Source organism: Rhinopithecus roxellana, chromosome 16 (genome assembly GCF_007565055.1).
Source record: "Rhinopithecus roxellana isolate Shanxi Qingling chromosome 16, ASM756505v1, whole genome shotgun sequence".
In the NCBI taxonomy this organism is placed as follows: Eukaryota; Metazoa; Chordata; class Mammalia; order Primates; family Cercopithecidae; genus Rhinopithecus; species Rhinopithecus roxellana.
Genome location: NC_044564.1, coordinates 78,807,476 through 78,831,584, shown reverse-complemented (window position 1 = coordinate 78,831,584; position 24,109 = coordinate 78,807,476). Strand labels below are relative to the sequence as shown.

At 39.1% G+C, this 24,109-nt stretch overlaps 1 protein-coding gene and 1 pseudogene across 4 annotated transcripts in view; both read right to left on the bottom strand.

Annotated features, from left to right (window-relative positions):
* The window catches only part of IFT74 (intraflagellar transport 74), a 122,496-nt gene extending 102,265 nt beyond the window's left edge, over positions 1-20,231 (bottom strand). Inside the window, exons 1-2 of one of the 4 annotated variants that reach the window (XM_010384460.2) lie at positions 20,088-20,231; positions 14,738-14,873 (exon numbers count right to left, since the gene is read on the bottom strand). In XM_010384460.2, the coding sequence (XP_010382762.2) occupies positions 14,738-14,854 (117 nt within the window). In that variant the 5' untranslated portion in view covers positions 14,855-14,873; positions 20,088-20,231. Of the gene's footprint in view, positions 1-14,737; positions 14,874-14,949; positions 15,475-20,087 lie in introns of those variants that run through there. The other 3 variants (XM_030919540.1, XM_010384461.2, XM_030919541.1) reach the window with 3 other exon arrangements.
* LOC104679006 lies at positions 12,066-13,080 on the bottom strand (annotated as a pseudogene).
* Positions 20,232-24,109: the final 3,878 nt, after the last annotated feature.

Here is a 24,109-nt window from a genome sequence, read left to right as displayed (position 1 = left end):
GCTTGTCTGGGATTCCCATTCTCCTTCAAGAAGGCGTCTTTAGTCACCCCACCCAGGAGAAGACGTGTCCTACCATCCCGTTGCAGTGGCCTCAGGGACAGGAGATTGAGATCCACCCATTCTGATGAACAAATCCAAGCTCTCAGCAACGGGAAAGGAGAGGCTTACAACAGCGTGGCAACCAAGTAACTCCGTGCACAGACCAACGTGAAAAACGTGAAAAACGGTGCAACAGCAACAAAGTATTTCCTTGGTGGTCAGAGTATCTTGGAGGTTAAAAGTGTGTGTAGATGATGTTAACACTACTGCTGTGTGGATTGAGTGGGTCCTATCTGCAGTTCCGTGGTCACCTCATATGGCTTAGGGCGGATCCTGCCATTTCCCAAGAGGAAAAACGCCAGAGTAGATAAAGCGAAAGAAGGGTGCAAGGAGCCTCCAACAGGTGGGGCTAAAGGATAGGCACGAAATTTCTAATACTAGGGATTGAGCCTTAACAATGCCTCTGGAAATCGACAGGCAAGAAAATCTCTAATATGAGGGACTGAGCCTCAGAGCCTCAGTGAACTTCTGAAAGGAGGGAAGGCGAGAAATCGCTAGTAGGAGAGGTTGAGCACCCCCAACAGAAGCTCCGGGGAAGGGCCTATTTGAGTTAGACACCATCCCAAACCTCTGAGATGGGAAATGTTTCAAGTAAGAAAGGAAAAATAAAGAGCCAAGCGAGTGATGAATTGCCTCCTGATAGTCCCTTGGGACTTATATTAAATTATTGGAAAGGTAATGTAAGAACTAAACGTAAAAGAAAGCAGCAAATGATAAAATATTGTTGTTTTATTTGGACTCGAGGGCCCATCCTCAAACCCTCAGTTTTCAGGCCAAAATTTGGTTCCAGTGAAGAGTGGATTTGTCAGCTCTTAATTGAACATGTTAATGACAAAAGCCCTGTCTCCCAAAAGGAAACAGACTATGCTCTTTGTTGGAGGCAAGAACCTGTCCTCCTCTACCCTTTAAAAAACAGAGGTAATAAGCCAGAAACCAACTCCTCTAACAGAGAAAGAGTCCCTGTTCCTAAACAACCCACACCCACCAACACATGGGATCCGCTGGATCATCTTCCTCCGCTCAGTGCCCCTGACTCTCTCCCTCAGGCAGCTGCTGCTGCCTCAGGTCCCATTCCAGATCCTTCCCCTGCTCATGTTATTCCTCCTCCTTATAACCCTAACTCTTGGGAATTATCATCCCATGAGCCTGTCCCCTTCCAGCCTATTAAGTACCCCTCCCTGAAAGGACTTCAACGTGAGAGAGAACAATGTAAATTTCTAAATTTAATTTCCCATTTCCCTCCACACCTAAGGAGTCAGCCCTGACTCTCTTCCCCTTAAAAGAGGTGCCACAAGGAGGGGGAGCCATTGGATTTGTAAATATTCCCTTGACCAGTTCAGAGGTGCGAAGTTTGAAAAAAGAGCTTCAGTTGCTGCTGGGTGACCTTTATGGGGTGGCTGATCAAGTTGATCAATGCTTAGGACCTCAGTTACATACCTGGGTCAAGTTAATGTCCATCCGAGGCATCCTCTTTTTGGAGGAGAAAAGAAGCGTAACTGTAGGGCTGCTATGGCAATTTGGAAATGTGAACACTCTCCTGGTCAGAATGTCCCTAATGCGGACCAAAAATTTCCCACCCAAGACCTCAGGTGGGACAATAATAATGCAGCTCACCAGGAAAACATGCAAGATCTAGGGAAATGACAATAAAAGGAATTGGGGAATCAATACCCCGAACTCAAAACCTCTCTAAAGCATTTGATATACAACAAGAAAAAAAAGATGAAGGGCCTATAAAATTCTTAGACAGGCTAAAGGAGCAAACGAAACAGTATACAGGCCTAAATTTGGAAGATCCCCTTGGGCAGGGAATGTTTAAGCTCCATTTTCTCACCAAGAATTGACCAGATATTTCAAAAAAGTTACAAAAATTAGAAAATTGGGAAGACTGACCGCTAAGTAAACTTCTTAGGAAAGCTCAAAAAGTGTATGCGAGGAGAGACAAAAAAAAAAACAAAAACAAAGAGCAAAACTTATGCTAGCCACCTTTCAACAGGTGGCTCCAAACCTATACACTTCTAAACAAGGCTTCCAGGGGGCCAAGAACTATAAAAGGTCCAAACTCCCGTGCAAAGGAACCAAGCCTCCAATTAAGAGGACATGGGCCTTCATTTCCTAGGCCCTCTAAAGAGTGTGGGGGAGCAAAGTCAAAGAATCCCAGAATTGAAAGGGAGGAAGGACAAGATACATGTTACAAATCTGCAAGAACAGGCTACTTCAAGAGAAAATGTCTCAAATTAAAAAGGGAAAAGGAAGTCCTTCCACTCATGACTTTCAAGGAAGAGTAGGGGAGTCAGGGGCTCTGTCTCTTTTACTTTGAGTCCCACCAGGAGCTCTTGACAAATTTAGAGGTGGGACCTAAATGTGAACTTATCACCTTTTTAATCGATTCCGGAGTGTCTCACTCCTCTGTTTGTCTCACTCCATCTAATCTTGCTGGCTTTTCAGAAGAACTTTAAGTCTCTGGGGTAAAAGAAGAAGGATTTAAGGCCAAAATCTTAGAAAATCCAAAGCCAAATATCAAGATCGATGAACTCATATTCAATTTTTGTTGATCCCTGTGGTGGGAACTAATCTATTAGAAAAAGACTTAATGCTAAAATTAGGCATAGGCCTTCAAGTTGGCCCTAAGGGATTCCTCACCTCATTAAATCTACTCACCACCGTGGATGAAAAATACATTCATCCTGATACCTGGTCAAGAGAAGGAATCGAGAAAAACTTCGAGTTCCCCCAATACACATCAAACTAAAAACTCCTGGGGAAATAGTAAGGAGAAAGCAATACCCCATGCCCTTCGAAGGCAGGATAGGGTTAAAGCCTGTAATTGACAGTCTCATTAAAGATGGACTCCTTAAACCCTGTATGTCTCCCTATAATACCCCAATCCTGCCTGTCAAGAAATCAGACGGGTCAAACTGATTGGTACAAGACCTCAGAGCTATTAACCAGATAGTCCAGACCACTCAACCCATTGTCCCCAACCCTTACACCATTCTCAGCCAAATTCCTTATGATCATCAGTGGTTCACACTAATAGATTTGAAGGATGCTTTCTGGGCATGCCCCTTGGCTGAGGATAGCTGAGACATATTTGCTTTTGAGTGAGAAGACCCCCATTCAGGGCGAAAACAACAATATCGATGGATGGTCTTACTCCAAGGGTTTACAGACTCCCCTAACCTCTTTGGTCAAATTCTAGAACGAGTATTGGAAAAAGTTGTTGTCCCAAAGCAAATATGCCTGCTTCAGTACGTGGATGATAGTCTCATATCTGGTGAAGATATAAAAAAAGTGGGTGACTTCTCTACACATATTCTTAACTACCAACAGTTTGAGGGATTATGGGTCTCAAAAGTGAAGCTTCAATAATATATTCAAAAGTGAAGCCAACTAATAAGTGCAGGTAAGCAAAGAATAGGGCCGAAATGGGTTGAGTGAATTGTGTCCTTACCCCTGCCTCAAACTAAGCAAGAACTAAAAAAATTTTTAGGATTAATTGGATATTGCCGCTTATGGATTGACTCATACTCACTAAAAAGTAAACTTTTATATGAAAAACTTACCCAGTGGAAGCCTGACTGTCTCTTGTGGACTTCTGATAAAATCCATCAGATTAAAGAGCTGAAAGAGATGCTAATAACTGCCCCTGTTCTAGCCCTACCTTCCCTAGAAAAGCCACTTCACCTTTTTGTTAACGTGAATAATGGGTTAGCTTTAGAAGTGCTTACCCAAGAGCACAGAGGCAACTGGCAGCCCATGCCTTCCTGTCAAAAGTTTTAGACCCAGTCACCTGTGGATGGCGTCAATGCATCCAGTCAAATGCAGCTAGAGCAGTATAGGTTGAAGAAAGTAAAAAGTTAACCTTTGGAGGAAAATTGACAGTAAGCACTCCCCACCAAGTTAGAACTATCTTAAATCAAAAAACAGAGAGGTGAATCACGACTCAAGAATTTTAAAGTGTAGGACTATTCTGTTAAAAACAAGATGATTTAACATTAACCACTGATAATTCACTCAACCTAGCAGGTTTCTTAACAGGGGATCTAAACCTAAAAAGGGAGCACACATGTTAGATCTAATTGATTACCATACAAAGGTCTGACCAGACTTAGGAGAAACTCCCTTCAAGACAGGGCGACTGAATTACATTCAGGTAGGAATGTATTCAGTAATTGATGGAAAAACTCTTGAAGAAGTAGAGTCAGGAAGATTGCCGAATAATTGGTCTGTGCAAACTTGTAAACTGTTTGCACTCAGCCAAGCTTTGAAACATTTACAGAACCAAGAAGGAACTATTTATACTGATTCTAAGTACACCTTTGGAGTGGCTCATACATTTAAAAAAAGTTGGACCGAGAATGATCTTATTAATAGTAAACGCCAAGACTTGGTCCACAAAGAACTAACTGTCCATGTCTTAAACAATCTCCAGTTGCCAGAAGAGCTAGCTATTGTACATGTCCCAGGGCATCAAATGACTTTTCCTTCCCAAGTCGAGGAAATAACCTTGCCGATCAAATAGCCAAACAAGCTGCCATTTCTTCTGAAACACCTGTCTTTCACTTAACTCCTTGCCTTCCTTCCCCTACCACAGTCCCCATTTTCTCTTCCACTGAAAAAGAAAAATCAATAAAAATAGGAGCTAATGAAAACACAGAAGGAAAATGGATATTACCATATCAAAGAGAGATGTTATCCAAACCTCTCATGAGGGAGGTCTTGTCTCAAGTACATCAAGGAGCCCATTGGAGACCCCAAACCATGTGTGATGTGGTTTTCAGAGTTTATGGGTGTATTAGAATTTATATCCTAGCCAAACAGGTCACAGACAGTTGCTTAACATATAAAAAAATCACTCCTTCGGGGAAGAGACCCAGGGCTAAGACCATTCCAAAGTGTTGAAATTAACTACACTAAAATGCCCCCAATTGGTCGCCTGAAGTATTTATTGATAATAGTAAATCACTTTACTCACTGTGTAGAGACTATTTCCTTCTCAAGTGCAACTACTAGCAATGTAGTTATACAAGCGTTAATTGAAAACATCATACCCAGGTTTAGACTAATAGAAAACACTGATTCAGAACAATGAAACCCATTTCACGGCACATGTCATTAGAGAGTTAGCCCAGGTGCTAGACATAAAATGGGAATACCATGCCCCTTGGCATCCATCCTCTTCAGGAAGAGTAGAAAGAACTAACCAAACTCTAAAAAGTCACCTGACCAAATTAGTTCTAGAAACCCGGTTACCCTGGATTAAATATCTCCCCATTGCCTTGTTAAGAATCACAACCACCCCTCGAAAAGATGTCGGTTTATCCCCTTATGAATTATTTGGGAATTATTTTGAGCATAGGGGCCAGGAATAGTACTAATTCTAGAAAATGTGTTGGGCACAGGAAGACTGCCAACTATAAATTCAAATGAAATGAGTTAAGGGTTAACCCGAGTGATCTTTAGAAGAGAATGTTAAATCTCTTCCTGGTAAATTTTCTGAATAATTTCTTCTTTGGCTTTATGCAAGCATAACTGTGAGACCTACTCAACTAATTATGCTACTTTTTATTTTCCATTCACCAGGTGAAAGTATAGAGAAGAACATGTAAATTAAAACTTTACACATTAAAAATAATGAAATGGATGTATATGTATTCACTTGGCAACATATTCATAATATATTGCTGAAAGAAATAGACAAGAAAAATAACAATGTATACAGTACTATCTTGATTTTGGAACAGACCAAAGTCATATAAACTGTGTATGTATGTGTGTGTGTTTATAAATACATTAAAAAGTCTAGAAGATACTGTTGATAGTGGTTATACCCACAATAGGAAGGAACTCTGATACTTCTCCATTGTATGTTTTACAACAAGCATTACTATTTTCAAAAATGCAAACATTAAATAGATGAAGTCATTGCAAAGAAAAAGTCATTTTTGCAATGCCCTCACCACAGCATATTGTTAGAATGTCTAAAGTCAATGGGAAGGAAAGAATTTTAAAATTAGTAAGAGAAAAGTATCTAGTCACCTATAAAGGCAACCCTATCAGAATAAAAGCAGACTTTTCAGTGGAAATTTAAAAAATAAAAAATAAAAAAGGGAATCGGATGTCATTTTCAAAGTGCTAAGAAAAAAACCAAAACCAAAAACAAAAACAAACTGTCAGCCACAAACTTTACATCCTGACAGAATAAGATTCATAAATGAAGGAGAAATAAAGTATTTGCAAGACAAGCAAACGCTGAGGGAAAGTGTCACCACTAATCCAGTCCTACAGTAAATGCTCAAAGGGGTCTTCAACATAAAAATTAAAGATGGATATACAGTATCACAAAAACACATAAAAATATTAAACTCACAGTTCTTATAAAACAATCACAAAGGAGGACAAAATAATCAAATGCCAACATGAAAGAATTTCATCAAAACATAAAGATAAAAAGACAGAGAAAAAGAAAAATAATTTATATAACTTAAAAACAACTAACAAAATAACAGGAAAAAAGCTTCATATATTATTATTAACTGTGAATGTAATGTAAATGAACTGAATTATTCAATTAAAAGATACATATTAGCAGAAGATTTTAAAACAGCAACAAAAACAACATAATCCAACTATATCCTGCCTATGAGAAACATATCTATCCCTAAAAGACACACATAGGCTAAAAATAAAAGAGTGGGAAAAGGTATTTCACACTACCAAAAGCAAGCAGGAGTAGCTATATATACATAAGATTAAAAAGACTTCAAATCAAAACAAGAAGATCATTATATAATGATAAAGGAATCAATTCAGCAAGAGATACAACAATCCTAAATATATATGTATCTTCTCTGACCATAATGGAATAAAACTGCAAATTGATAACAAGAGGAATTTTGAAAACTATACCAACAAATAGAAATATGTTCCTGAATGACCAGTGCGTCAAAGAGATTAAAAAGGAAATTTTTTAAAACTCTTGAAACAAATTACAATGGAAACACAACATATCCAAAACTTACGTGATATGGCAAAAGCAGTACTAAGAGGAAAGTTTATACCTTTAAGTGCCTACATTTAAAAAGTAGAAAAACTTGAAAAAAACCACCTAATAATGCATATTAAAGAATCAGATAAGCATGAGCAAACCAAACACAAAATTCATATCAGAAATTAATAAAGATCACAGTAGAAATAAATGAAACTGAAACAAAAAAATATAAAAGATCAATGAAACACAAAGTCGGTGTTTTGAAAAGATAAACAAAATCAACAAACTCTTAGCCAGGCTAACTAATGAAAAAAAGAGGGAAGACTCAAATGAATATAATCAGAAATGAAAAAAAAAAAAAAAGACACTACAACTGATAACACAGAAACTCAAAGAATCATTAGAGGCCACTATGAGCGACTATATGCCAATAAGTTGGAAAATCTGGAAGAAATGAACAAATGACTAAACACATACAACCAACAGAGACTGTACCATAAAGAAATCCAAAACCTTAACAGACCAATAACAAATAATGAGATCCAAGCCATAATAAAAAGTCTCCCAGCTGGGTGTGGTGGTCCACGCCTGTAATCCCAGCACTTTGGGAGTCCAAGGTGGGTGGATCACGAGGTCAGGAGTTCGAGACCAGCCTGACCAACATGGTGAAACCCCGTCTCTACTAAAAATACAAAAATTAGCTGGGTGTGGTGGTGCACGCCTGTAATCCCAGCTACTCAGGAGGCTGAGGCAGGAGAATAGCTTGAACCCAGGAGGCGGAGGTTGCAGTGAGCACAGATCGCATCATTGTGCTCCAGCTTGGGCGACAGTGAGATTCCGTCTCAAAAAAATTTTTAAAAAGTCTCCCAGCAAAGAAAAGCTCAGGACCTGATGGCTTCACTGCTGAGTTCCATCAAACATTTAAAAAAGGGCTAATACCAATCCTACTAAAACTATTCTGAAAAATAAAAGAGGAGAAAATACTTTCAAACTCATTCTATGAGACCAGTATTACCCTGATTAAAAAAAAAAAAACAGACAAGACATATGAAGAATAAAGAAAACTATAGGCCAATATCCCTGATGAACATTGATGCAAAAATCCTCAACAAAGTACCAGCAAACTGAATTAAACAATACATTAAAAAGATCATTTGTTGTGACCAACTGGTATTTACCCCAGGTATGTAAAGATAGTTCAATATATGCAAATCGATCAATGTGATAAATCATATCCTCGGACTGAAGGACAAAAACCTTCCGTTGATATTGTAAAGTATTTGATGACATTTAACATCTCCTGATGATAAAAATCCTCAAAAAACCAGGTATACAAGGAACATATCTAAATACAATAAAAGCTATATATGACAGATCCACAGTTAATATCCTATGGAATGAGGAAAAACTGAAAGCCTTTCCTCTAAGATCTAGAACACAACAAGGATGCCCACTTTCACCACTGTTATTCAACATAGTACTGGAATTCTTGGCTAAAGCAATCAGACAATAAAAAGGAATAAAGGGCATCCAAACTGGAAAGGAAGAAGTCAAATTAACTCTGTGTGCAGATGATATGATCTTATATTTGGAAAAATCTGAAGACTCCACCAAAAAAACTATTCGAATTGATAAATAGTAAATTCAGTAAAATTCAGAAAAATTGCAGGATACAAAAATCAACAGCATTTCTATATACTAACAGTGAACAATATGAAAAAAAAATCAAGAAAGTAGTCCCATTTACAATAGCTACAAATAAAATAAAATACATAGGAATTAACCCAAGAAGTGAAAGATCTCTACAATGAAAACTATAAAACACTGATGCAAGGAACTGAAAAGAACACCAAAAAATAGATATTCCATGTTCATGAAATGGAAGAATCAACATTGTCAAAATATCCAGAATATCCAAATTAATCTACAAATTTAATGCAATCCTTGTAAAAATATCAATGACATTCTTCTCAAAAATAGAAAGAAAAAAAAAGGCCAGGCACGGTGGCTCATGCCTGATATCCCAGCACTTTGGGAGGCCAAGGCGGGCAGATCATGAGGTCAGGAGATCGAGACCATCCTGGCTAACATGGTGAAACTCCGTCTCTACTAAAAATAAAAAACAAAATTAGCCAGGCGTGGTGGTGGGCGCCTGTAGTTCCAGTTACTCTGGAGGCTGAGGCAGGAGAATGGCTTGAACCCGGAAGGCGGAGCTTGCAGTGAACCGAGACTGCACCACTGCACTCGAGCCTCGATGACAGAGCAAGACTCTGTCTCAGAAACAAACAAACAAACAAGAAAAGCCTAAAATTTATATAGAATCATAAAAGATCTAGGACAGCCAAACCCACTCTGAATTAAAAAAAAAAAAAAAAAAAAGTATACTAGCATAAAATCAGAATAGAGAACTCAGAAATAAATCCATATACCTACCGGAACACATTTTTGACAAAGATGCAAGGAATATACAATGAGGAAATGCCAATTTCTTCAATAAATGGTACTGGGAGAACTGGATCTCCATAGGCAAAAGAATGAAACTAGAACCATATCTCTCACCATATACAAGAATCAAATCAAAATGGATTCAAGACTTAAATTAAAACGTCAAACTATGAAACTACTAAAAGAAAGCATGGGGGAAATTATCCAGAACGTTAGTCTAAGCAAAGGTTTTTTTGAGTAATATCCCACAACCAAAGGAAACCAAAGCAAAAATAAACAAATAGAATCACATCAAGTTAAAAAACACCTGCACAGCAAAGGAAACAATCAACAAAGTGAAGGGACAACCAACAGAATAGGAGAAAATATATGAAAACTATCCATCTGACAAGAAATTAATAAACAGAATATATAAGGAGCTCAAGCAACTCACTAGCAAAAAATCTAATAATACAATAAAAAAATGGGCAAAAGGTCTGAATAGACAACTTCTCAAAAGAAGATATACAAACGTTAAACAGGTATATGAAAAAGTGCTCAACATCACTGATCATCAGAGAAATACAAATCAAAACTACAATGAGATATCATCTCACCCCAGTTAAAATGACTTTTTTCCAAAAGAAAGGCAATAGCAAATGCTGACAAAGACATAGAGAAAAGAGACCCTTTGTACAGTGTTGGTGGGAATATAAGTTAGTATAACCACTATGGAGAACAATATGGAAGTTCCTCAAAAAACTAAAAACAGATCTATCATATGATCCAGCAGTCCCACTGCAAAAGGAAAGAAATCACTATTTCAAAAAGATACCTGCATTCCTATGTTTATCACACAACTTTTCCACAATAGCAAATATATGAAAAAAAAACTAAGTGTCCATCAACGGAGATGGAGGGCTACGTAAAGAAAATACACACACACACACACACACATACACACACACACATATATACACACACATACTATGAAACACTACTCGGCCATAATAAAGAATGAAATCATGTCTTTTGCAACAATATGAATGGAACCAGAGGCCAGGATCCTAAGTGAAACAACTCAGAAAGAGAAAGTCAAATATCGCATGTTCTCACTTACAAGTGGGAGTTAAACAATGGGTACATATGGACATACAGAGTGAGATAATAGACTCTGAAGATTACAAAAGATGGGTGGGAGGAAGGTGAGGGTTGCTAAATCACCTATTTGGTACAGTGTTCACTATTCAGGTGATGGGTACACTAAAAGCCCACACTTCACCATTACATAATATATGCATGTAAGACATCTGCTCTTCTATCCCATAAATATATACAAACTTTTAAAATTTTACAAATAAACAAATAGATAAAGTGCCTGGCAAATAGTAGGTGGCCAATAAATGTCAGATTCTTTTTATAAATATTTAATTATCAATTTTTACTTGAATAAAAGAAAAAGATACCCTTACTATCCTATGTATGAAGATTTTAGAAAAATTACTTCAGTCTAAGTTGAGGACGATGTCCTAATATTATTACCTGAAACTCTAGAAAAAAATCTGAAAACTTTAGGAAAATCTGACTTTAACAAAATCATTCCCTCCAAAAATGCTGCTTTTCTTATTAGTTAACCACAGGACCCATCATTATCTGTAGTTTGCAGTTAGCCTACTGTAGGAGCTTGAGTATTGGCCCTCTGCAATTTCTCAGTTAGTTGAAATCACCTGTGTGAACATCAGATAAATTTGTGGACATTTCTGTCTATTCATTTATTTTCATTTCATTTCTATGTATGTATAAATGTATGTTTCTATGTTAAATTGATACAACACTGCTTTTAAACTTGCGTTAATTATTTCCTGAAATATCTTGAAAGTAGTTTGTAATGACTATCTAATAGCCTACTATAGGGATATACATATCATTATTTGTTTAAGATTCACCTGTTGTAAGGTCTTCTAGGTTGTTTCCCAATTTTTTTAAAATTATTTATTCAGATTTAATTTATCTTGCATTTTCAAAGAAGCCAAGGAAATCCAGGTATGCATATTTGTTTGATTTTACAGAACAGACTGAGGTATAAGGCAAGAATTAACTATCTTTTAATGTCTTGAGTTCTTTATCTCACGTATGTTATTGCTAATTCGCTCACAATTTTAAGCAAATACTTTTTCCGCTGCTATAATTAAGTCACAATTCACAAAATGGAATGGATTTCCCAATCTGAATAAAAAACAAGACTTTTACTCCTAAACTATATAAACAGCACTATGTGTGACTACTGCCATTCACAAACTTGGATGCTGAAGTTCATTCAACCATCTGTTAAAAGGAACATTTGAACAATTCCAACAGGAAACAAAGATAAATCTCCAAGTCATCCAATACAACAGAAACCCAAAACTAAGAATGCTGACTACTCTCTTCCAAGAGTGAAGAATGGGCCTCATGTCACACAAGACACTGGAAGCTAATGGATGGGGCCCTGGAAGGTGCACTGGCCCAGACCCCCTCCCACTGGCCCTGGCGCAATGCGTGCTCGGACTCACTCTTCCCCCTCTCTCAAAGCCCATTCATGCAGGAGTGAGTAGGAAAAGTGAGGTCCTCCACTGATCTTTAGCATATGGTACAGGACTTTCACATAGCTGGTTTCAATGAGGGCCCTTGGACCCCACAGGAACTCGTAGCATGCAGGATCACTGCTGGGCACCTGCTGGTACTCCAGGTAGTTTTCCCGCACAAAATTTTGGGTGAGCAGCTTCCTGGGATCCGCGAAGATACCGTGCTGCCTCCCCTCAAACACCTCCAACACACTCAGCTCCTCCCAGATTTTCTCCTCAGGGGCACAGTCGCCCTCTTTTGCGATTATGGCCAGGACGATTATCAGGAGGCCTGTCTTGGGCATGATCTGATTGTCACCCAGCAGGCCATCGTAGGAGAGGCCCAGGCAGGTGACAAAGATGTACAAGTGGCCGATTAGGTCCACTTCCATCAGCTCGATGCCAAAGACCAGCTGCAAGGAATCAGAGGCTTTGCTGAAGATCACAGGAAAGAAGTACTGGCAATTTCTCATGACACTCTCCAGCATTTCTGCCTTTGTGACTGGCTCCCTTGCTCGATACTTAAGGAGTAGAAAATGAACCAACTCAGCCACTTTCCTACTGAGTGCTGCTTGGAAGCTGGACTCCAGGTCAGGAAAGGCGCTTGGCCCCTCCTCTTCTTGGTTGCTGGAGTCCTCATCAGATTGGCTCCAGAGAGTGTAGCTGATGGTAGTGGGGAGGGTGGAGGCTCCTGAGGACTCTGGGGAGGACCTAGTGACTCAGCAGCAGGCACCTCCCCCGAGTGACTTCCACTAAAATAGAAGAGAAGGAGGCAGTCTCCTGCTCCTCAGTAGCAGGAGCCTGTGCACCCACCAGGCCCAGGGCCTCTCCTTGGGTTTCAAGGCCTTCTTCAGTCTTGTAGTGTTGACTCCTCTGCTCAGGAGGCATGCTGACTCTGGTCAGGGCAGCAGGCGGGAGTGTGGGCAGGAGCTGGGCAATGGAAACCTACAGGCAGATCTTCTCCTTCCGTGCCCCTCCGGGGGCCTCTGGTCCTCCTTGTCAGCCTGTCCCCTCAGAACGTTGCCTCCTCACCAAGCCTGGGCCTGCTTCCCTCCACCAACATCAGGCCATTGCCTGTTTCCCAATTTTTACATTATAATGATAATGAAAATGTAATAATTATCTTTATAGGATATCCTCCTTAGAATATCAACTCATAAACTTCATCTAACTTTTCCTCATATGGTGTGTTTCTCTTATTGATTCACTATTTATGACACACTCTCCTATATTAAGTTCTTTAACATTCACTAGAGTTTATTTCCAGGTGCTGTAGCAATCAGAATATTGTTTCACTCATTGTCTATAATATATTTTACGTTAGAGTATTGTACTTTTTCTTACTTTTGTATTATTCTAGATGAGTTTTAGAATAGTTTTATAATATTACCCCAGCCTCAAAAGAAATGTCATGAAAGTTTGATTAGACATAAGGCTTGCAGTCTTAATACAGAAAGAGCACTTAAAAATTAGCAAAGTTGGTCAGGCACGGTGGCTCACGCCTGTAATCCTAGCACTTTGGGAGGCCAAGGTGGAAGGATCACAAGATTAGAAGATCGAGACCAGTCTGACTAACACGGTGAAACACCGTCTCTACTAAAAATACAAAAAATTAGCCAGGCGTGGTGGCAGGTGCCCGTAGTCCCAGCTACTTGGGAGGCTGAGGCAGGAGGATGGCGTGAACCTGGGAGGTAGAGCTTAAAGTGAGCCGAGATCATGCCACTGCACTCCAGCCTGGGTGACAGAGCAAGACTCTTGTCTCAAAAAAGAAAAAAAAAAAGTAAAGTTTACTTTTTGAGATTCTGATCCTATATATGGTATGTATATTATAAAGGTTTTTACCAGGTGTCATTTCTCTTTTAATTTTTATGGTGTTTTATTTTTTGTAAATTTAGATATATAATAAAAATGCTTTCCTTTTCAGTACTTGTTATTTCTGTCATTTTTAGAAAAGCCTAGTCCATATCAACCGTATACAAAATACTTGCCAACATTTTCCTCTACTACATTTATGGTTTCATTTTTGAAATACCAAGTTTCTAAACTATGTAGAATTCTGATAAAAGGTATAAGAGAGGATTAAAAATACTTTTAAACAAATGGTTTAATAATTATTGGAATGTTCTACTGAATACTCCATGTTTTGCCAACTAATCTGAAACACCACATTAATCATAAAAATTCTTATATGCTTGATTCTATTTTTGGTCTATTCATTTCATTTTATTCTGGCCCCAATACACTGTTCAACTAAAATTATTGCAGTTTTAAATTGAGTATCTGCAGGAGCAGGCATCTTCTTCCCAGAGTGTCTTTCAAACATTCTTCCACATTTACATTTCCAGATGCTTTCCAAAAAAAAACCCAAACATGTTTAATAATATGCTTATGAAATAAAGAAACAACAAAGTAGAATCTCTTATTACAGAGGAGATTTCCAACTTCTACCACAATATATGCACAAGCATTCAACAGATTTTTTGGGGTGGAAAGAGTCAAAAACTCACAAACTGGGGTGCAGTGGCATGATCTTAGTTCACTGAAGCCCCAGTCTCCTGGACTCAAGTGGTCCTCCCACCTTGGCCTCCCAAAGTAAATAGATTTGTTTCAAACTTACTGCAGTTGCCACTCTATTTCCTGATAGGGGTCGTATCCCAGAAGGAGGCCTTCCTGTTAATCCAACTCCACCTCTTGAAACAGGGCGAGCTGCTGAAGATTTGTGATAGCTGGCCATTGTTTCTTTACTTTAATCACTGTTTGGAAGCAATAAACAGTTCAATCCTTTGATGTCTTCTCTAGCAAGACAATAATAACCCATCATACACTTACATTTAATTCACAATTGTTCTTGCAAGCTGCCATTCTGTGTACCACTACAAGGTTAACTTTGTTCAAATTTGACATCGTGCTCCATTTAGAACTATGAGATTGTTTCTTGCAACATTCCTTCCTCATCTTCCTATTATCTTACCAAAATGCAAGCCTCTGTAGTTATCTATTTCTTTAGTATTCTCATCCTATACTCTAGTAAGTTTTCTCTCCCGTCACAGCCAACATCTTTCTTTGCTCTTAATCTTTTCTCTGCATTTTCTGGTCCACAATTAACTCTCTTATATTCTGGATCTTGTTACAAATACTTTCTATTTTCTTAACTTTAACAGAATCTTGGCTTCCACTGAGAGTAACACTTTCAGTAGTCCATGTGTTTTAGCTTCCTGTCCTCTTTTAAAGCAAAGGAGGTGGCACTTTTCTTGCTCCCCAATGTCACTTTCAAAATATTCTTCCACACCTTTAAAAAAATAAACAAGAGGCCAGGCGCAGTGGCTCACGCCTGTAATCCCAGCACTTTGGCAGGCCGAGGAAGGTGGATCACGAGGTCAAGAGATCAAGACCATGCTGGCTAACACAGTGAAACTCTGTCTCTACTAAAAATACAAAAAATTAGCTGGGCGTAGTGGCGGGCGTCTGTAGTCACAGCTACTCGGGAGGCTGAGGCAGGAGAATGGTGTGAACCCAGAAGATGGAGTTTGCAGTGAGCTGAGATTGCACTACTGCACTCCAGCCTGGGTGACAGAGCGAGACTCCATCCCTGAAAAAAAAAATAATAATAATAAAATAAAATAAAATAAAATAAAATAAACAAGATTCACTTCCTCTGAGGATCCGGGAATGCAACAATATTGCCTTGATCTTTCCTGGTTGCTGGTAATTAGTGACTTCCTAATCTCTCCTCTATCTTTACTAAAGTCTTTTGTACCTAGTTCACAGCTTCTCTATTCTAATCTCACCATCATCCTGGATGACTTCCATTTGGATACTAGATCCAACACCTAACATTCCAGCTTCACAGTTCCCTTACCTCAACTTTAGCAATGATCTTAACTCCATTTCAGTCATTCATAGCCACGGCAATACATGGAGCTTGTCATCATCTGGAATTGCTTCATCTCAAACATCTTAATTGAAATACTCTATTCTTGGGTCTTCTCTCCTTCTACCCTTTTCTCATCTTCATTCCTGCTACACCTGCCTTTAAACCATTTCCTTAATTCACTCATTTTCTCCCAGTTTATCAGCCCTCTCCTTTATTCATCAGAATATAATATTATTTAAAATTGTCTCATAATTTAGAGTAGTAGTTTTCAAATTGTTGGTCACTTCCATTAGTGAGTTCTGAAAACAATTTTGCAGGTTATGACCAAGATACTAAAATGCGAAATAAAATTTAAACAAAAAGAGTTCACTGAACATACAAAGGGTAAACATTGTTTCAGTAAATTTTTGTTTCAGCTATATTTACATAAATTTACACATATGTGTTTACTAGGCTACAATATAAAAATGTATGTCCTATTGTAGGTCATATAAAATAGTTACGAAGATACTTATTTAGAGAGAGAGAGAATATGGAGAAAAAGAGAATAGTATCCAAGATTGTCCTGAGGAACATCAATACATACAGATCACACAGAAGAGGAAAATCTAGTATGAGAGAATGAAAATTAAGGCCCAGAAAGCAAAGAAAAATACCAGGAGTGTATGTCAGAGATGCCCAGAGAAGGCAGGAACAAGCCATGCCATTTACAGTTGGACATTCAAGTAAGATGAAAACTGAAATATCCAATGGAGTCCCCATCCAAGAAGTCACTAATGATACCCTGACAAGGGTGATTAAGAACTCTCTTCCTTCTCTCATGAAATTAGTGTCTCATGAGCACCATCAACTAATTTGTATCCTGGAACTCTTCTCCACCCATCTGGCAAAATCAGAAACCCTTCTCCACATCCAACCTGAAGTGCTGAACATTGCTGGTGGAAATCATACAACTGTACAGACTGGGGTACTGCAAAGTGATAGTCACAAATCTTAGTTGGACCCTCATTTCAGAAAGTATTTAGCCTTGTTAAGATACCTCTCTACTTGATAATTCTCATCCTTAACTACTTTTCGATCTCTGTTCCTGCCACTCTTAGCAGATGACTCATTTAAGAAAATTACAACTTGAACTCCATCACCTTTGGGGCACATAAACTTCTCTACATCCATTCTGCCCTCCTATCTCAACAGCCATTCCTTCTCTCATTCAAGATCAATCTCTACTCTGATTTACCCTTGATCCCATCTTCTTTGTGGCATTACACTCACTGCTACCAATATCTTTAAACTTTCTCCTTTCCTTCAGTCTGTTACCATGTTCAATTCTTTTCTACCTTCAAAGACTTATTTCTTGACCCTGCAACCACCTCTATCTAACTGTCCCATATATCCTTCCCTTATGCAGCCAAATTCTTATGAATAGCTTATATCCGGCCGGGCACAGAGGCTCACGCCTGTAATCCTAGCTCTTTGGGAAGCTGAGGTTGGCGGATCATGAAGTCAGGAGATCGAGACCATCCTGGCTAACACGGTGAAACACCATCTCTACTAAAAAATACAAAAAGTTAGCCGGGTATGGTGGCAAGCACCTGTAGTCCCAGCTAATCGGGAGTCTGAAGCAGGAGAATGGCGTGAACCTGGGAGGCGGAGCTTGCAGTGAGCCGAGATCGAGCCACTGCACTCCAGCCTGGGCAACAGAGCGAGACTCCGTCTCAAAAAAAAAAAAAAAAAAAAAAAGAATAGCTTATATCCACTATTATATCCACTATTTTCTACTGCTTCGTTTCCCACTATCTCCTGGATTGCTACTGTTTGATTCAAATGACCATTGCCAATACTGCCAGTGATGTAAATGTCATCCTACTTTACTGGTGCCCACATTTATATGAAATATCTCCATGACACTTACCTCTCTTCTGGTTCTTCTGTCTCCTTGAGACAGAAATGCTTATATAGAGCATTTTCTAAGATACCATCCACCATCTTTTTCTTTTCTCTCTCTAAACTCTCCTTGGCCCACTTATCCACACTGAGGGTTTTAACAATTAATAACTGATTCCACACAATTTCATATGTTCAGCCCTTATTTTAGCACTCAGCTTGTGGTGTTTATATCCAAATAATAACATCTCCACTTAGACATCTAAATGTTTCAAAATAAACATATATAATCCAAACTCATTATCAGCTCCGCAAAATTTGTCCTTCCTCTTGGTATCACCTCCTAGTCACAGAAGTCAGAAACTTAGTCCCTGATATCTCCCTCTCCCTCACTTCCCATGGCTGATCACATAGTTCTACTGAGTTTGTTTTATTTAGTTCTACTGATTTTGTTAATAAGTGTTTAACAGGTACTTTACTCTCTATTCCTACAGCACTGGCCAATTCAGGGCATCACTGACTCAAGTGGACTATTATACCAGCCTCTTAAGTGGTCCCCTTGCCTAACACACATTTTGCCTGTTACTTTCTCAGGGAATCCTTCCATGACCAGTCTATAACTGGTCTTGGAATCTTCGTCTTCTTCAATTTCAGTGTATAGACCTGTTCTATGTGCTACCATGCATCCTGTGTATTTCTTTATTCCAGAAGCTATCACACCACTTGAAATGATCTGCTTAAGTATTTCTTGCCCTTTATGGCAAGAGCTGAACCTTAATCATCTTCATATCCCCAACATCTGTCTCAGTGACAAGCAAAAACTTTGTTCTCTTTTGTACCTTTTAAATTTCCTCCTACATAAAGCTATTGCCAATTACAAAAATTTACTAAATTGTTAAAAAGCAAACAAAGCGTGTGTTGGACTAAAATGATTTCTTTGTTTCTACACTGTATGTCCAGTACTACTTTTCTGACTTCTCTTAGCATTATTCATAATCAGTCCTTGGATTGCTTCTATCCTTTCTACAATCATGCATCTTTGTAACTCCAGCTACGTGCATGGCTCACTAACCAATGTCTACAGTTCTGCCCTTTCAACTGGGCACCAATTTTGAGTTTTCAATTGTTTATCTGAAATTTCCATTCAGATCTCTCATTTGAATATGTTCACACCAATCTTCCTGACCCCACTAGCTCCCTGATTCTAATTCCTTGCCATTTTGAACTCTATGTAGAAAGCAAAAGAATTTCAAATGGAAAAAGTAATTTCATGAAATGACTGTTTGAAAAGGAAGACAGGGTGTATGATCAAAATGGTTTTTCCACAAGAAAACGAGTACAATAAACATCTCTTTCCAGTAGAAAAGATACTACTCTAGGTTTCCTGCTAACTTTGAGAAAATGCACAACATACAGAAATTTCACCCAATTTTCTTTTCCACCGCTTTACTGTCGCGAAAAAAAAAAAAAAAAAAAAAAAAAAAAGCTTACCATTATATTATTACCACTGGGATTAAGAGGGGGACATTAGCAACAAATATACCACTAACTCCGGGGTTATTCAATCAAAGAGTCACACAATTTCCAGTTATTCACACAATCAGAGAGGCAGCCTGGCCTCTGGATCCAGAAAAATTAGCGATACAAACTAGTGCTGACAAAGTTAGCAGCTGCATAATCTTGCCACCTTACTTAACCCCTCAGGATTTCATCTTCTGTAAAACAGAAGGGTGACAAGCTCTACCTTGCAGAGCTGTTGTGAAGATAAGTATTAAATTTAAAACATCTGGCTTCTAATTATTATTCTGTCATTATCCTCCCTAAGTCAACCGTTCTCACACGTGAAAAAGTGGAAAGTTGCTAACTGCCCGCACTGTGATCAACAGACAGAAATAAATCCCTTGCACTGTAACAGGTAGAAATCTATTTCTTTGACTAAAATCCTTTAGCCCATCGTGGTCCTTCCCTCCGCTCTGTGCTTGGCGGGTCTCCTGCGGGGAGCGGGGTCGTGGGGGGTGGGGGGGATCGGGCTGTTGGAGGAGGTCTGTTCTCACCCTTCACCCGACTAGAATTGGTACATGCCTGGACCGATGGTAACAGCTAAGACCCAGAGTTAGAATTTGTTTTGTTTGGAGCGTATCAGCATCTCCAAGGCAAGAGAACAGACGTGGGAGGGAGGGAGGAAGAGATGGGACCCGGGGTTTCTCACCTCCGCCGGCGCGGAATGGGGGCGCTCGCCCGACTCGCGTGTGCCCTAACTTCTTTCTGAGGCCCACGCGCAGTTTTCCTCGGGTCTCAGGCCTACCCACTAGCGGCCGTGCGCCGCGGCGTATCCCGGCAACGGGGGCGGGATAGCGGAGGCTCCTCATCCTGCGTGACCAATCCTCCGCCTCAGCCGCTGGTTACACGCGGAGCTCTCGCGAGAATGGAAGACTGATGTTTGTTTCTTCACCACTCTTCAAAGATTTTTGGAAGAAGTGGAAAAGAGCCGGGCGGCCGGAAAACGTTTTTATGTGAACGTTTGGTTTTCTTGATAATAAGAGCAACCTCTGTGTGCCTTACCTGAAGTAACTCTAGCGAGTTTTGCTATGTCCCTCTGTAACCTCACGTCGGCTAACGTGTAACAGGTTACATTTGAAGTTATTACGTGGTAGGCAGCACTGTGCAATTTTCTAAATTCCTAATTAGTGGTAGTTTTCCTCCCTATTAGGACTGCATAGCGTACACAATGCATCATGACATATGGATGCGATTCTGGTACCAACTGTTCTGTTCCTCATTTCACCAGAAGCTTTGCGTCTTTAAGCTTCCTTTCGTTAGAATTTGGATCCAAGTTTGTGGGGAAGACTGTGAATTCAATGGAAAGTGTCTTTTTTTTTTTTTTTTTTTTTTTAATTTAAGAACTACTTCATCTCAAATCCCACTTCTCTAATAAAATAACTTTTACTGTATGTTTCCTTCCGGTCTTCATAGATAGAGCTTAAATGTGATTGCATATGTATTGGGATTTTCACATTATTTTACACATTATTTCCAACTTGCCTGCCCTCAAGGAGTTAAAAATCACTACAAAATGAGATTATATCATGTGGCTGAATTCCCCCTTAGTCTGTGAAACATTTTCATGTAATTATCTCATTAGAGCCCACCCTATTTGCAGTGGCCATTTGTCATCCTTTTGGCAGAGTTTCTCCCTTACCTTGCCCCCAGACACCCTTACAGGAACTTGAAGTGACAGATACTGGCTTTCCTAGTCTTCCTTATTACTGGGACATGAGTATTATTGCTTGCTAGACTCTCCAATCTAATTTGGTGGACCCAACTCAAACTTGAATGACAACCAGAAGCAGGACTTCAGAGTCTGTTGAAGTAAGGGTGACAGCCACGGTAACTATATCGTTTCCGAGACTGCAAAGTTCTATCACCAGCAACCAATGTCCAGCATCAGTGTGTTGGTGCAGGCTGCAGTGTTGGTACCCAGAGGCTTTATTGGGAGGAGAACCTCTAGCTTGTTTCTTCAGCTTCTGGAAGAGTCTGTGAGCTGCTTGATGTCCTTTAATAAATTCATTTTCAGCTTTTATATCATTTATGGATGATTTCTGTTTCTTGCACTTAAGGACCCTGGCAGATATTAACAGTTGAAATTGGCAGAACAGATACTATTATCCAAGTTTTAAAGAGATTAAATAATACACTTAAGCTCATTTGGGCAATAAGTATTGATCCCTGTCCCCATATCTTTTTCATGACGAAAAAGGAATAGAGAATAGGAATATATATCACTTATTCGCTCACCTCTGAGCTTCCTGAGAGTAGGCACCATATCTTATTTGACTTTGGATCATTATGTATTAGGTTCTGTTGCTTTTAAGGTTATATCAAATTATAATTAGGTTATATCAAGTCATAATTTGGTTAGTATTCAGGTTATGTCAAATTGTAAGTTTATTGTAAGACTACTTGTGTATCAAGTTCCTTTCTGTCTCTAGTCCTTTTCACTGCAATTTTCTCTTCCTGGAATCTTTGTCCCTCTGCTTTTCACTGTCCAAAGTCCTGTTCATCATTCAAGTCTTAACTCAAATGTCTTTTATTAGAGAGGTCTTCTTCTCTGACAGTCCATACTAGATTAGTGCTCCAACTCCTTCTGGTCTCCCACCTCATAATATGTCCTCAATGCACCCTGTACTATTCCTGTTAGAAGGTAAACTTTGGCACATTAAAATTTTAAAGAGCTTGTTTGAACAGACAGCAATTCATGAATTGGGCAGCTCCAAATCATAAGTGGTTTGGGGCTCCTCCAGAGGTAACTGAAAGCTTTCAGAGAGTAAATGCAGAGCATAGCAAAGAAATTATTTGATTGGTTAAAGTTTGAGCAGTTGCCTTATTTGGACTGTTCTTGTGGCAAGTTCAAGACAATATAACTGATGACTAGTGGGCCACTTGTAATTCCATTTTAAGTTTCAGTTTCCTTATGTAGGAACTCAGTGCATTAAAGCGACCAGTCTAATGACCTCCAATTTAATTATTTAAATACTAGGTATCACTCATTATAACTTGCAGTTATATATTTATTTTTGTTGTCAAAGATAACAAACCCTGACAGGACACATTTTTATCCATAATTTACTACTGCAATAGGGAAAATAGTCCAATGTGAAAGGAATTCAACCTTGATTTGTACAGCAGTGATTGGATGTTTTAAAGGGAGAATGACGGAGTAGGGAAGGAGGCAAGTGGGTACTCAGTAGAGTCAGGGGCAATAAGGCCCAATGAAGAGGATACCACGTGGTACTGAATATGGCCAGTTATGCTTATGTAGCCCAGGGTGCACAGAAGAAAAACGTTAACAAAATAACTCAAAAATGTCTTTGTAGGATGTGTGTTGGTTTTTTAAGAAAGTAAACTTTTTGGACAGGTGTGGTGGCTCATGCCTCTAATCCCAACACTTTGGGAGGCCAAGGCAGGAGGGTCACTGAGGCCAGGAGTTCAAGACCAGCCTGGGCAACATAGTGAGACCCCCCCCCATAGAAAACAAAAATGAATTTTAAAAAAGAAAAGAAACTTTGAGGAGTGACATCATTAAGTTATTCTACTATAAAATAGAGAAAAGTTAGTGAACTTACTAGTGAATATGTACATCAACTAAGATTTTGGATACACTGGTAGGAGTGTCTATTGAAAGAAGATGGCTATAGACATCCAAATGCACATGTCCTTTGACCCAGTAACTTCACTTCTAGGAAGTCAGCATATATTCACACTGAATTCATACATACAAATGACATATGCTCATTGTCCAAGGTTATTTCTTTGAGCAGTACATGTTACAGAGAAAGATTAGGAAAAATATCAAACAACACTGAATTAATAATGCTACAGTTATAAAATCACATGAAATTTGGCCATCTATAAAAAACGATGCTCCTTGTATACTGATATTGCAGAGGCTGACTATGAACCCCAGAGCTGGTATAAAAATATTTTGGCCAGGTGCGCTGGCTCACGCCTGTAATACTAGCACTTTGGGAGGCCAAGGTGGGTGGATCATGAGGTTAGGAGATTGAGACCATCCTGGCTAACATGGTTAAACCCCGTCTCTACTAAAAATACAAAAAATTAACCGGCGTGGTGGCAGGTGCCTGTAGTCCCAGCTACTCAGGAGGCTGAGGCAGGAGAATGGCGTGAACCTGGGAGGCGGAGCTTGCAGTGAGCCGAGATTGCGCCAGAGAGTTCCTTATCTGACTAAAGGCAAAATTTCTGGGGAATGATGCTACCATAAATCCCCTAACTTATGGCCTTGAAGAAGCTGGCAACACCACTCCTAACCGTATAGATGAACACAGACTTTCTTATTTGTTCTCCTAAAAGTCAATGTTTCTATTTTTTTCCCTGTAAAAGCTGTTTCTCCCCCACCATTTTCCCTACTTAATTATGTAAGCCTTAAAGTTTAACAATTTGACTAGCCAGCTGCTGCTTTTGTTGGCTGTTTTATGCATAAGAAATTGGTATTTTTCTCCTGTTAGTCTGTCTTTTGTCAGTTTAACTCATAGGCCCTTGAAAAGTGAACATGACAGGGTAGAGGAAAAGTTTTCTTCTTCCCATACAATATGGAAAGTTTTCCAAGATATATAAACTAAGGTGAATAAGTATTCAATGCTAACATTTTCTTGCATCTGTATAAACAATCTTTGGGAACAACACAAGAAACTGATAAGCCTCCAAAGAGGAAAC